The sequence below is a fragment of the Petaurus breviceps genome, unplaced genomic scaffold (genome assembly GCF_028583685.1).
Source record: "Petaurus breviceps papuanus isolate PSGF00001 unplaced genomic scaffold, PetGlider_PUasm1.0 186, whole genome shotgun sequence".
NCBI classification, from domain to species: Eukaryota; Metazoa; Chordata; class Mammalia; order Diprotodontia; family Petauridae; genus Petaurus; species Petaurus breviceps.
The window spans coordinates 7,769,143-7,782,448 of NW_027185798.1; the positions used below are offsets into that span (position 1 = coordinate 7,769,143).

At 51.1% G+C, this 13,306-nt stretch overlaps 1 protein-coding gene across 1 annotated transcript; it reads right to left on the reverse strand.

Annotated features, from left to right (window-relative positions):
- Nucleotides 1–1,901: 1,901 nt before the first annotated feature.
- Nucleotides 1,902–9,302, reverse strand: TRIM50 (tripartite motif containing 50). Its single transcript, XM_069089171.1, has 6 exons — nt 8,690–9,302; nt 6,305–6,400; nt 5,012–5,242; nt 4,309–4,331; nt 3,221–3,345; nt 1,902–2,491 (listed from the first exon to the last, which is right to left on the reverse strand). The coding sequence occupies exons 1-6, from the start codon at nt 9,089–9,091 to the stop codon at nt 1,902–1,904; spliced, it is 1,467 nt and encodes a 488-aa protein (XP_068945272.1). The 5' UTR covers nt 9,092–9,302.
- Nucleotides 9,303–13,306: the final 4,004 nt, after the last annotated feature.

Here is a 13,306-nt window from a genome sequence, read left to right on the forward strand (position 1 = left end):
CAAGAGCTGTCTTTTGGCACATAGTAGGCACATAGATGATTGTTAGGGAGGGTAATCAATAGAGGAAAGGCACTGGGTTAAGGAGGACTGGGAAGATTTGAAGGAAGCCAGGAAGTAGAGCAGAGGAGTGAGTGCATTCCAGGCAGGGGGACAAGTCAATGAAAATGCATGGGCATCAGGATATGGGGGTCTGGGAAGAACAGCCAGGCAGGGCAGGCAGTGCCCATCAATCAAGGAGGATGTGGGGTGGGTCAACAAGAAGACTGGAGATTAGGAAGGACTTGGAATGCCAGTTAGAGGATTTTATATTTGATAGTGGAGGCCACGGCCCGTGGAATTTGTTTGATGAGACAGAGGAAGTGGAGGTGTCTCTGGAGAGGGGACGAGGTGACATGGTGAGACCTACCCTTTAGGAAGATCAGTTTGGCTGCGGAGCAGAGGACGGACAGCTGTGGGGAGAGACTGGAGGCAGGCAACCCCCCAGCAGCTGTTGTGCTAGACCAGATGGGAGGTGATAGGTACTGGGGAGGGGGGCAGCAGCGTCCAAGGAGAGTAGGGAAGGGGACTTACTGGAGGGATGCTGCAGAGGTGAAGCCAACAGGAATTGACACCGGCTTGAATCTAGGGGGCTGAGAGTGAGGGCGTTGAGGTTGCCCCAGGTGGGGAAGTCTAGAGTCCCGTGTGTCAGGGAAAGATGCCCTGCATCTCTTGGGGTCTCCCTCCTGAATCTTCCCACTCCCCTTCTGCCGTGTTTCAACCCAAAGGGTCATGTGATCATAATCTAAAAGCCCCCTCGTCCCACCTCCCAGTCTTACAGATGAAAAAACTGAAACCTTGTCAAGGTCTTTTTAAGCTTTTATAAGCAGACAGAGCTGGGATTTGACCCAGGTTTCTCTAGCAGTGGGTGGCTGGGCCAGTCTCATCAGGGGCTGATCAGCTCAGATGCCATGGCCTTAGATTAACACACACACCCCCCCCATTTAAATGACTAAATGAAGGATTTTTCTTTTTCTTTTTGGAGGGGAAAAGGCAATTGGGGTTAAGTGACTTGCCAGGCTAATTTTGTGTTGTGTTGTGTCTGAGGCTGTATTTAAACTCAGGTCCTCCTGACTCCAGGGCTAGTGCTCTATTCACTGTGCCACCTAGCCACCTGAAGGATTTTTTCAAAGTCTTTATTAAGTCCCCATGTGCAAACACAATACCAAGAGCTGGAATATCCAAGTAGAAAAGACAAACCCTGTTCTTTCATATTTGAATAGTTGCATGAAGCCCAGGGCACTCAGCAGTGATCACCCTCCCCAGCAGCACTCACTCAGGCTTCTGGGCTAACTTGCCTGTCCCTGGGGACCAAGGCCAAGTGCCAGATTTTCCTGATGCCTTCCCTGAGGATGCCAGCCTCCACTGGGGCTCACAGTGGCACTGCCCACCTCAGAGGATGGGGTTTTAAAGGCTTTAGGAGTTATTTTTGTTAGTTGGGAAAGAATCATGAGCATTGTCTGTATTGTGCCGAGTAGGGGAGCTGTTGGGGGCCTCTGTGGTCCCACTGTGTCCTGGAACATCTTCCTATTTCACCAGTCAACAGGAATTTGTTAAGTACCTACTGTGTTTCGGGGGATGGTCTGGGCTCTGGGGACACAAGGAAACAGGCTTTGCCTTCAGTAAACTTACATTTTATCAGAGAAAGCTTTAATTCATTTTGTTTTAGCAGATGCAGGAGTAAGTCAAGAAATCTGATTTTCAGGGGGGTTTGGGTTTTTCTTTCTTAAACCCAAACCATAAAAGAGCTAGAGCATCCTTGCCAGGATGATGGCACTTCTAGTGCCCATAAGCCAAGGGCCTGAGGATGCCTGTCCCCCGCCCACTTGCCATGGGCCTCTAGGGAGGGAAGGAGGACTCAACATCTACAGTTTGGTGTGCTCCAGTGGGGGGAGGTAGGCAGGCCCTGGAGGCTGGGGCAGAACCATGGGAAGTGAATTGTTGCCCCGCTCATGCCAGCAGGTATCCAGGATGGGGTAAAGTTTGCCTTGGAAGTCAGCCTGGAAAGTGTACAGGGGCTGGAGGCCCTCGGGGCGGTCTGCATCAAAGAAAGTGAGCTCCCCCTGTTCATAGTGGAGATACACGCCGATCCGATGAGGGCGGCCAGCCACAGGCAGAGGCACCCGTGGGCACTGGAAAGCCTCATACCCCCGGCCTTCCTTGAGCCCAATCAGCCATACCCCATGCTCAGGGGACTTGGTCAACTTGCCCTTTCGGCTGGTGGTACCCTTGATGACCCCCAGCCGCCAGTGACTCTTACTGCCCACCACCACCTCCCAGTAGTGACGGCCACAGGAGAAGCCGCGAGTGGTGAGGACACAGGTGTTGTAGTCAAAGCCATCGGGATGGCCGACAGACCGCTGAGCCAGGAGGCCACACTGTACCACCGTGTTCCCTTTGGAGAACTGGAGGAGCGGGTGGGCTGTAACCGGGTCTAATTTCAGAGTCTCCATGGCTGAGGAAAGAGAACCCACAAAGGCCTGGTGGGGCCACAGCCAGACCACGTTTCTCCCTATCTCCAGACTCTGACCTTTCCAGTCTGTGCTCCACATGGCTGCCAAAGCCTCAGTCTGACCGCTGTCATTCCTGTGCTCTATAGACTCTAGTGGCTTCTGCTGACCTCCAGAGTCAAATACAAACTTCTCTATGTGAAATCTCAATTACTCGGGGCAGCTAGGTGGTGCAGTGAATAGAGCACCGGCCCTGGAGTCAGGAGGACCGGAGTTCAAATCCGGCCTCAGACACTTGACACTTACTGGCTGTGTGACCTTGGGCAAGTCAATTAACCCCAAATGCCCTGCCTACTCCCCTCCAAAAAGACAAAAAAAGTCTTAATTACTAGGTTCCTAATGCCTTTCTTGCATTATTATGTTCTATACTATATATCTTACAAATCACACATATAAGCATATACATACATATTATTCCCCATAACACATTTTGTTCTAACCGACCTGGCCTTCTTAGTCCTCCCACATGATACTCAATCTCCCACCTCCATGCCTTTGCACAGGCTGCCACACACGGACCTGCAGGCTTCCACATGAGGCCTTTCCTGACCCCCTAAGCTTTTCATTTTCAGCTTTGCATCCCTGGTGCCCATGACCATGCCCAGCATCTAGTGGGCACTAAACTCTGGCTGTGTAAGCTGGTGCCCAGCAGGGCCCGGGCTGGGGCTGCTCACCTGGCAGAACCTTACGGAATAGCCGCTTCCACACAGTCATCTTGAGGTCAGCCGTGTGGAAGCTGGGCTTGAAGGAGACAGCACTGAAGGTCCCCTCCAGGGGCAGCATCTGCTGGAGCTTTGTGCTGGGAAGAACATGGGTGGACAGACCCCAGAGAGACCAGGTGTGACTGAGTGGCAAGGCTGCTTCCCTCTGCTGGGGCCTCACAACCAAGTCAAGTAGGGGAAAGGCAGGTGAGGGGGATGAAGGATGCCACAAGCCTGGTGTGACAGCTGGCAGGGAACATGAATCTGACCCCATCTTACAGATAAGGAGACTGAGGCCAGGGAGGTCAAGTGACTTGAACAGAGTCACACAGGCAGATAAGCCTGAGAGGTGGGCTCTGAAGACAGGTACTCTGACTCCTGTGATTGTACCCCCCCCCCCCTAGGATGCCAGGAGGCTTCTCCACTCCTAAAGGCCTGACTACTGGAGGGAAAGTGGGGAACAGGGGCTGGAGGAGCCAGGGATGAAGAAGAGCACCCCGGTCTGTGCTGTTGGCACCCTCTGAGTGTGAATGCTCTGGATCAAAGCCCCTCACCAATCTGCCTTAGTTAAATCTCTGGGTACAACATCTATCTCACCTCGACTCACACATTCCTTCATCACACACCACAGGATTCTACCCTGCGACCCATTTCTGGTTGAATTCACCGTCCAGGTCACTGAGCTTAGACAGGTCAGTTTTCTTTTCCAAGGTCCTTCGGGCAGCTCTCATGACCCACCAGCTTAATGCCCCTTCCGTTAGAATGCATGCCCAGCACTTAGCAGGCTGGCAGGCACCTCTTGAAGCCTTAATAAATGCTTTATCAAACTCTCTACTGAAAGAGGTCATATGTCATACATCCATGTACACGTGTACGTGTATGTCTCTGTTCCCAAAGGCCATTACAAGTGAGGCTGGAATCCTGATTTAGCCCCTTTTGGAAGACGGCTATAGCTGGGTGAGAGACTGGTGCCATTTCCCAGGCCTCCTCTCCATCCCTCCTCCTCATGCTCAGCCAGACCCAAGAGGCCTGACTCGCTCTCTCCCTACCAGGGTACTTACCTGGAGACCATAGCGTAGTATTTCTGTAAGAAAAGAGAAACAAGGCAGTTAAAACATGGGAAGGCTCCTGGGTGGGAGTTGTGGTTGGCAATGGAAGGAAGGAGCCCCTGGAGGAGGGGCATTGGCTGGTTAGACACCCCACATGCAAAGGTCACTCTTTGGTCCAGTGGAAGCACGATGCTTACTTTAACAAACATTTATTAAGCACCTACTACATACCCAGCATTGTGCATACCCTGGGCATATCAAGACAAACCCAATCCCTGTCCTCTAGGGTTCACCTTCCCAGTGACTCTGCACAGTTCTGTTTATACTGTGCCTCTGCCATTACAAGGTAAGGTGCTTGAGGGCAGGGACCATTCCGTGTTCATGGCTACCTGTGTGTGTGGCCGCAGAGCAGAAACTCAAAGGACATCAAAGGAGGCAATGTCCATAGAGGGCTTTGCAGACCTCAAAGGGAGGTACAGATGCCAGATGTTATAAGAATGTCATTAAATACTTTTTAAATTGAATTGAATGCCATCTTCTTTTCCACTGCCACCTCTGGATGTAAGCTTCTGGAGGGCAGGGACCGTTCTGTTTTTGTCTTTACATCCTCAGTGGGGGCCCTTAGCAAGTACCTAATGACTGTTTGTGGACGACCCGCCGGACAGACAGACGGGTGGACAGATGGCCCGCTGGCCCGCTCCGTCCCCAGGCTCACCTGGATGAAGCCCAGCCGGCTCTCCTCACTCAGCTGCTCTAACGCTTGTTCCACCTGGTCCAGCCGCTCCCGAGCACCCTGGACCTTCTCTAGCTGGATGTCCATGGAGGCCACAAGGCCGCGGGCATGGCACTCTATGCCCTCCAGACAGCGGGCCTTCTCCTCGTCCAGCAGGCGGTGAAGCTCCTGGAACTCTCTCCGGATCACCCAGCCGAAGACGTCGGCCTCGTTCTAAGGGAGGGGGTAGAGGTTTGTGCCAGGAAAGAGCAGCTCGTGGCGGAGGGGAACAGATTCAGACTGGCCTGGAAGGATCTTCAGGTCATCTGGTCCCGCCCCCTCATCGTACAGAGAGAGAAGCGGAGACTCAGAGACATGATGTCCTCCCAGCTCCTAGGGGCTGGAAGGGAGTTAGATTTCATGCACCCACCCCCCTCATTTTATAGAGGCTCAGACTGCTGAGCCCAGGGAAGTTAAGTGATCTTCCCAAGGTCAGGAGGAACAGAGGGAGGATTCGAACCCAGGACCTTGGACTCCATTGCCCTTTCCCTGTGTGCATAGGCACAGCCTCCATAGACCTGCAAGAAGCACCATTATCCCTCTAGGCCAGGGAGATGTTGTAAGAGGTGACGCAGAGCATTTATTAAGCACCTACTGTGTTGGAGACAGCATCAAGAAGAGAGTGACTATGGCTCCTCCCAGAACCTGAGGTCAGGCCCCAGCTGCCCCTCTTCTTCCCACCTGTGTTCCCTCCTAGGGGCCAGTCCTGATGCTGCCTCTGGCACTGGAAGGAGTTATAACAGGTCTGACCAGAAGGGGGCACACGCTGGTCATTCCAAGCTGGCTCGGACTGACCATTTCCCCCCTGTCATCTCAGCCCCAGGGCCCTGGGTGGGATCCCAGAGGGGCAGAGACCTGAGAGGGGAGGCAGGGTCATGCATACCTATGGGGCCAGAGTCTGCTTCCAAGCCCACTTCCGATGCTCCTATCGCGTGACCTTGGAGAGGTCCCCTAACCTCCCTTGGCCTCAAGCTTCCTCATCTGTAAAATGGGAAGGGGGAGTGCCTAGGAAGCACTACCCCTCCTCATTTTACAAAGAAGGAAGCCAAGGCCTCTGGCAGCCAAGTGACTCATCCAAGGTCACACAGGCATTGGGAGCCAGGTATGGGTACACCCCTACTTCCCTCCTAGGGCTGCTCCAGATCTTCATTTGACTTTTGTGATACCAGGCGACAGGAGCGCCCATCGCGGGGCAGGGCAGGGAGGGCACGGCGCACAGTGTGGGCGTTTGCTCACAGCAATCCGGGTCTTGTTGTTCCCTAGTCTCGTGATCTGTTCCTCCACTTTTTCCCGCTGCTGTTTCAGGTCAGAAAAGAGGCCCGAGAGCTCTTCCTGGGGGAGGAAGCCAAAGCAGAACCCATGAGTCCCAGAAAAATCCTCCGGCCCCCATCCCCAGGCCTCAGGTATCTGGACCACACAGGCCTTTCATTTCCCAGAGGAAAGAGCCAAAGCCCAGCAAAGCTTTGACTTGCCCATGGACACAGCCAGCATCAAAAGCGGAATTTGAACCCAGGCCTTTCTGTCTTCATACACTGCAGAATTTCCCATCAGAATCAGGGTAGAGTTCAAATTATTCAAGTTTCCTTAGCTTCTACCGTGTGTAGATACAGAGCCCTGAATCCAGGCCAGACCAATCCCAGAAGCACTTCCTAAGCAGATCCCCTGGGTATGGGTGGGTCCCAATTCTCCCAAGAAGCCTATAATTATTATGTGTATTTCCCATATTTCCTTAGGATCAGAGACTGACGGAAGGGACTTCAGAGGCCATCCAGACAACCCTCTCATTTTACAGATGAGGAAACTGAGGCCAGAGACATTCACTTGCCCCAAGTCACCCAGGTGGTCATCTAGTCGACTCAAGTCAGACCAATCGGCATTTATTAAGCGCCTATTGTGTGCCAGTACAAAGAATGAAACCATTTCAAGTGGGATTCATGGAATCACCAGAATTGAGAGGGGAAGGCACCTTAGCTGAGCAAAGAGAGAGAACAGTAACGTTAAATCGGTGGGGTTAGGAAGGGCTTCCCATAGGAGGTAGCTGCTGAGCCTTAGAAGAAAATGAGGGGCTTTAAAAGATGAAGTCAGGGGGCGGCTAGGTGGCGCAGTGAATAGAGCACCGCCCTGGAGTCAGGAGAACCTGAGTTCAAATCCAGCCTCAGATACTTTAACACAAAAACTAGCCGTGTGACTTTGGGCAAGTCACTTAACCCCAATTGCCCTCCAAAAAAAAAAAAAAAAAGATAAAGTCAGGAGGAAGTGCAGTCCAAACAGCCCGGGCAAAAATATGGAGGTGGGAGACTGAAACCAGGACTGAGCAGGGAGGTTCTTCTTCAGGATGCAGGAAAGCCATACTCAGTCCTGGAAAATATCCTCACGATAACTACAAAAAATGACCAACAGCTGGAGGGAGAGGGGACTCCTCTCCACCCACCCCTCCAAGTCCCCAGAGCTTTCTCTGGCCAAGTGGAAGGAGATAAGTGGGAGCTCAGAAATGGGCCATTTGGCTACCCTGGGCTTCCTCTCTCACCTCCTGTATTCACATGGCTGCTTCGAGGCGAACCATCTCCTCCCCACACCTCCCACTGAGAGCCAGGACTCACCCATGGGCTGGAGATGCAAACTCTGGCCTTCATAGAGACCTTTCTCTTACTCAGGCTATCAAGGGATCCAAGCCATGGCCAGGCCCTCTCAGTCACTTCTCCTCACATCTCCTTGTGAGTGTATTTCACCTCTTCAGCTTCCTTCCATGTACCCACGAATGGTTTCTACAGTAATAGGGAGCCCAAAATCCCCCCTCCCTCATGGGTACCCTCTCTGTCCCCGGCCTCAGATCTGCTTTAGTCTTACTCAAAAATGCAAGATACCCCAAGAGATCCAAAGCCTTGAGCAAGTGTTAACTTATTTGCTGGATTTTTAAAAGGTTGGAGACTGGCTAGAAAAAGTTAAGGCTTTAGTTAGGCACTTATTAGTCCAGAGAGTCAATGACAGATGTTTGTTTGCTTGGTTGGCTTTTCACTGAGGGGGGCTAGTTGCTACTTTTGCATTTCTGCCCCTCATGAGTCCCCTTGACCAAACCCCCTAGGAGCTATGCTATATAAATAATAATGACCGTCTGACAAAGGGTGGGCCCTTAGCTTGGGGAATGCACAGAAATGGGAACTTCCCAGATCCCAGTCCAAGCGAGGTCTTAAGTAAGATAAAGGCCAAGCATTCCAGGCTAGAGTCGGGTCATCATGACAAAGGCTAGTTTGGTCAGAGCCTGCCTAAGACTGACATCTCCCAGAGTGCCCATTGCCAAGTGTCCACTGTTGCTGATTCATCTAGCTTTCTCAGGCTGCTAACTGCTACTTTAACTTTCTCACTCCAAAGCTTATCCTCATTGAAAAGGAAACCCTGTCCTGCTCCCCATCCTCTCCCACAAGCACCCATTGGGTTAAGTTGCCCGATCTCTGCTCTGTTAACTCTCCAGGGCTTGGGTGGGAGCTGGGTGGGAGTAGCTGGTGGGCCTGCAGGCCTAGGCACACAGTTGCCCCCCTTGGCCTGCGTTCTCAGCCTTGAACAGAGAGGCCATGGCTGATCTAGCAGCCAGGCCCTGGTTTTGCTGGCTAGGAAGGTTCCTACCTTCATGCGGCTGTACGCCGTAGAGACAGGTGTGACCTGGTGCTGCCGATGGGAGCCCAGAAGGCCACAGAGGCCACAGATGAGCTCTCTGTCCCTCTCACAGAACAGGCTGAGGGGGTTCTGGTGATGGATACAGATGCTCAGCTCCCGCTCCCTGGGGAGGTACAAAGCTTCAACCACCTGGGCCAAGGAGACATTGGGTGGAGAGCTGCTGACATCGGGCACCACTTGCCGGCACACGGGGCAGAAGAGCTGGCTTCCCAGGTGCTGAGCTAAGGAGTTCAGACAATCTTTGCAGTAAGAATGGCCACACCGCAGCATCAGGGGCTCCTTAAAGATCTCCAGACAAACAGGACATTGAAGCCCGTTTGCTACATCTGGGGCCGCCACCTGCAGCGCCATCCAAACTTCTCGGCCTGAAAAACAAGACACTCCCAAAGCTGGGACGAGGGCTAGGCCAATGGGGCAGTTAACCAGGAGCACAACATGAAGAGAGGGAAGGCCACGCACGACACTATTTATTTTCACGCTTACTTTCTATTTTAATAGACTTTCGACACTCATGTTATACTGTGTGTAGCAGATAGGGCCCTGGACTTGGAGTCAGGAAGGTCAGAGTCCATCTCCTACCTCAGACATTTACTAGGGTGTGATCCTGGGCCAAGCCTGCTGCCCAAGGCCTAATCTAGACAAATTTGAAGAGGTTTATTTCACTAATTCTTCTTTCTCTCTTTCTTTTTGGAGGGGGGAAGCCAGGACAATTGGGGTTAAGAAACTTGCCCAAGGTCACCCGGTATTTCCCTAATTTTTTAGTTTTACTAGTTCACTTTCATCGGAGCTATTATGAGGAACGGCGCAATGACATTCGTAAAACCGCTCTGTAACCCTTGAGGAGCCACAGACGCGGGCGCTGTGATTATTTTTAGTTCATCAACATGAATGCTTTTTCCACAGTTCCTCCTCCACCTTTACTGGCAAACCCTCTGCAGCTTAACGTTCAAGAGCGTCTGCGGCCAAAACCAACATCACCCTTTATCCCACATAGCTGGGCTGGCCCCTGGGCAGCAAACAAAAGTCTTCTGAAGCCTTTCCACCTTCTGTGTGACAGAGCTCACAAGACTGCGCCCAGTGAGCACAGCAGCAGAATACGATTCTGGGGTTTAAAGAGGCCAGGTGCCACACCCCATGCTCCCCCCCCACTCTCAGGCCAGGTGATAGGGAAGGAGGCCATTCTCAGACACAAGACACAAGACACTGAGATACTGTTGCATGTTTTAATTTCTTGTTGTTCATTTTGTCTTCTATTTCAAAGAAACCTCCTCCTTTCTGGATGCTGTGTGAGGATCTATCACACCTGTATGACCGGACTTAAAGAGGAAAGGGGCCCAGAATCCATTCATTACAACCCCGCCCATTTCATAGATGAAGAAACTGAGACCTGGAGAGGTCAAGTAATTTGCCCAAGGTCACCCAGGCAGTCCAATGCCACGCTGCTGCTCTGTCAAATCTCCTGGCCCCCCAGGTAGGGCTTTAAAGAACCAAGGGTTGTCTCCACGTGGATTCTGGTCCTCCTGCCCTTGCCCAGGCTATAGTCACGCCCTCCCTTATAACAACAATGTCAAAAGCAACAAAGAATTAAGCAAAAAGTCATGGGGCAATGGAAACACCATCCTTCCTGATTCTTCCCTTTCCTCTACTGAGAGGAAAGAGGTACTCTTTCACCATGTGTCCCCTAAGGATGAAACTGGGTTTTCAGTTACTCAGAGTTCAGCTCCCTTTTAGGATGTTTTCATGAATTCTTTTCCTGCCTATTTCCCTCTTCATCAAGTTCATACAAATCTCCCTCTGTTTCTTTCAATTCCTCATATCCATCCTTTCTTATTGTGTAGTACTATTTTTTTTTTAGCTTTATATATCATACTTTGTTCAGTCATTCACCAATCAATGTGGAGGGGCCTGATTCGTCGCCTATTTATCTAAATATGTTTAATGCCAGAATCTTCTAGTGATGGCACAGATTTCTACATTTCTCAATAAGCCAACGGGGCACAGTTGAGGTTCAAAGCTTTGGGGAAACAGTAACACCCAATATGGGGGTCTGTCTTGCCTCTGCTCCCTCCCTAGTTTCTTTCCCTGATCCTTTGAGAGTCCCAAAGGTTAGGGGATGTTTTAGAAGGAAGGATGCTCATTGAGAGTGTGGGGTTGAGCCATTTTTCAGTTGTGGCCAACTCTTCATAACGCCATTTGGGGTTTTCTTGGCAAAGATACTGGAGTGATTCGCCATTTCCTTCTCCAGCTATTTGACTGATGAGGAAACTGAGGCAAATGGGGTTAAAGTGACTTGCCCAGGATCATACAGCTAGTAAGTGTCTGAGATCAGATTTGAACCCACAAAGATGAGTCTTCTTGACTTTAGACCTGGCACTCTATGCACTGTGGCACCACCTGGCTGCCCATTTGGAGCATAGACAAGAGCCTCGGGTTGGGAGACAGGGACTTGAATTTGAGTCCTAGCTGTCACCATCCCTACCTCTGACATTGGGTATCCCAGAACACCAGATTTCAAGTTAGACAAGACTTCAACAGCCATGCCCCCAAAGCATCTTGTCTAGAATATGTAGCCCCTACTGTAGATCTTCAAAGAGAGAGTTCCTGCTACCTCCTGGTCTTGTATAGTTCTAATAATCGAGTTTCTCCTTACTTCCTTCCAAACCATAATTTACCTCCTTGTGACTCCATTAATCACTCCTCCTCCCAGTCTCTTTGGGGCCAAACACAAGCCTATTCCCTCCTCCACATACAAATATCTAGATCAAACATTCAAATATCTGAGGACCGCTGTCACCATTAAACTGATCTCCGAGGTTCCTCCTAACTCTGTGATCCCGTGGTGAAGATTTTGAAGGTCCCATTCTAGATCTGATTCTAGTTGTTTTTTTAAATTTCTAGATCCGCACAAGAGACAAGAAAAGAACCAAGCAGGAGGAGCTGTCTTGAATGCTAATGAAATTGATTGTGCCCACCAGTGCTGCTCACTGAGCTCTTCAAAGCCAAAACACGCTGGGACTATGGTTTTAAGACAAAATTCAAAGACCAGCTCCAATGCCTGTGTGCCATCCATCCTCGACACAGATAACATTTCTGCTGTCCCTACTAATAAAATGAATAATAGCATTTGGGTGGGTGTGATTATGTGAGGCAGCATGGCATATTGGAGGGAATATGTAAGTAATTATATAACCCCTACTGTGTGCCAGGCACTATGCTAGGGACTTTACAAGTGAGTGTACCTGACAACAACCCTGGGAGAGAGGTATTGTCCCCATTTTACAGTTGAGGAAACTGAGGCAAACAGGGAAAGTGACTCGGGTCATATAGGTAGTGTCTTAGGTGGGATTTAAACTCAGGACTTCCTAACTCCTGATCTGGTATTCTAGCCACTGGGCCACCAACTAGAGCCAACTTTGAAACTCAGAAGAGCTGGACATGTTGCCTCTGTGACTGTGGGCAAGTCGCTTAACCTCTGCCTGCTCTAGGAAACTTCCTAAGACTGTCAATGGAAGATAAAGTGCTAACCTGCATTGGTACAGGGAGTGTCCTCACCTGGGAGTTCCTTAGACCAGTGAAATTATAAGTCTAAGACTATTTAAATAGTGCTTTGAGGCTAGAGCTTTACCTGCATTATCTCATTTGCTCACAAACAGTCTCCCGAAAGTAACATGCTACAGGCACTATTATTTCCCTTTTAGAGGTGAAGAAACAGGCTCGAGGACAAGAGGTCACTTACCTTTGTCAGAGGCGAATCCGAACTCGGGTCTTAAGTCTCCAAACCCAGCATTCTTTCCCCTACAACCTGCTACCTTTCAATCTTATCTCTAGCATGAGACTCCCAAACGGGAGGACGTGGAGACCCTCAGGCAAGCGCCAAAGCCAGGGAACTAGCTCCCTGCAGGCATTCTGCACCCAGAGGGGAAGGCAATCTCGGACTCTGGCTGGCTATTCCAGACTCGTCCTCCCAGCGCCTCCAGACCCGGAGTACTGACCTCTCTGACCGCCACAGTCTCTTTCTTCCAGCTGGGACCACAAGAAAAGACGGGGGGCACACCCTCATGCCAGCTAATCTCTGTCGCTTTCTTTCTTCTCCTCATTTCCTGGCAACTCCCCCTTCCCACCCCAAGGCGAAGGGGAAAGTCACTGGAATCAAATGAAAACCAGCCTCGGTCACAGGACCGAGGCACCTGCCACGGGCTGCCCCAGCGTTGATAGGAGCGGTTCAGGTGGTTGCTTGAGTTAAAGAGAAAAGAATGAGGGGTGGGGGTGGGGCAAGGCAAGAAGCGGGACTCTGGGGAGGGCTCCCTGCACTGTGCCTCCAGGAACACCGGGAGCCTGCGGGAGCCGAGGATTTAGCAGTGGAAGGAAACTCGCAGATCAGCTGGTCCTCATGCCTCATCTTACAGAGGTTGGGAAAGTTTAACATGCTAGACAAAGGTGAAGCTGGGATGGAAAAGGATGGTCTGGCCCCGGGATAGCAAGATGAAGGATGGAGCCACTCCCACCCAGGACAACCTTCTTCCATGACCTGGACCAGTCAGACGGGATGGGGAGACCTGGATGGAT

Excerpts from the sequence above, each read along its gene's own strand:
- TRIM50 (XM_069089171.1), bottom strand. The coding sequence starts at position 9,091 with ATGGCGCTGCAGGTGGCGGCCCCAGATGTAGCAAACGGGCTTCAATGT. Across the intron at positions 6,401-8,689 it reads CGGCGTACAGCCGCATGAAG|GAAGAGCTCTCGGGCCTCTT; the intron begins GTAGGAACCTTC and ends TTCCTCCCCCAG. Across the intron at positions 3,346-4,308 it reads TACTACGCTATGGTCTCCAG|CACAAAGCTCCAGCAGATGC; the intron begins GTAAGTACCCTG and ends TGTTCTTCCCAG.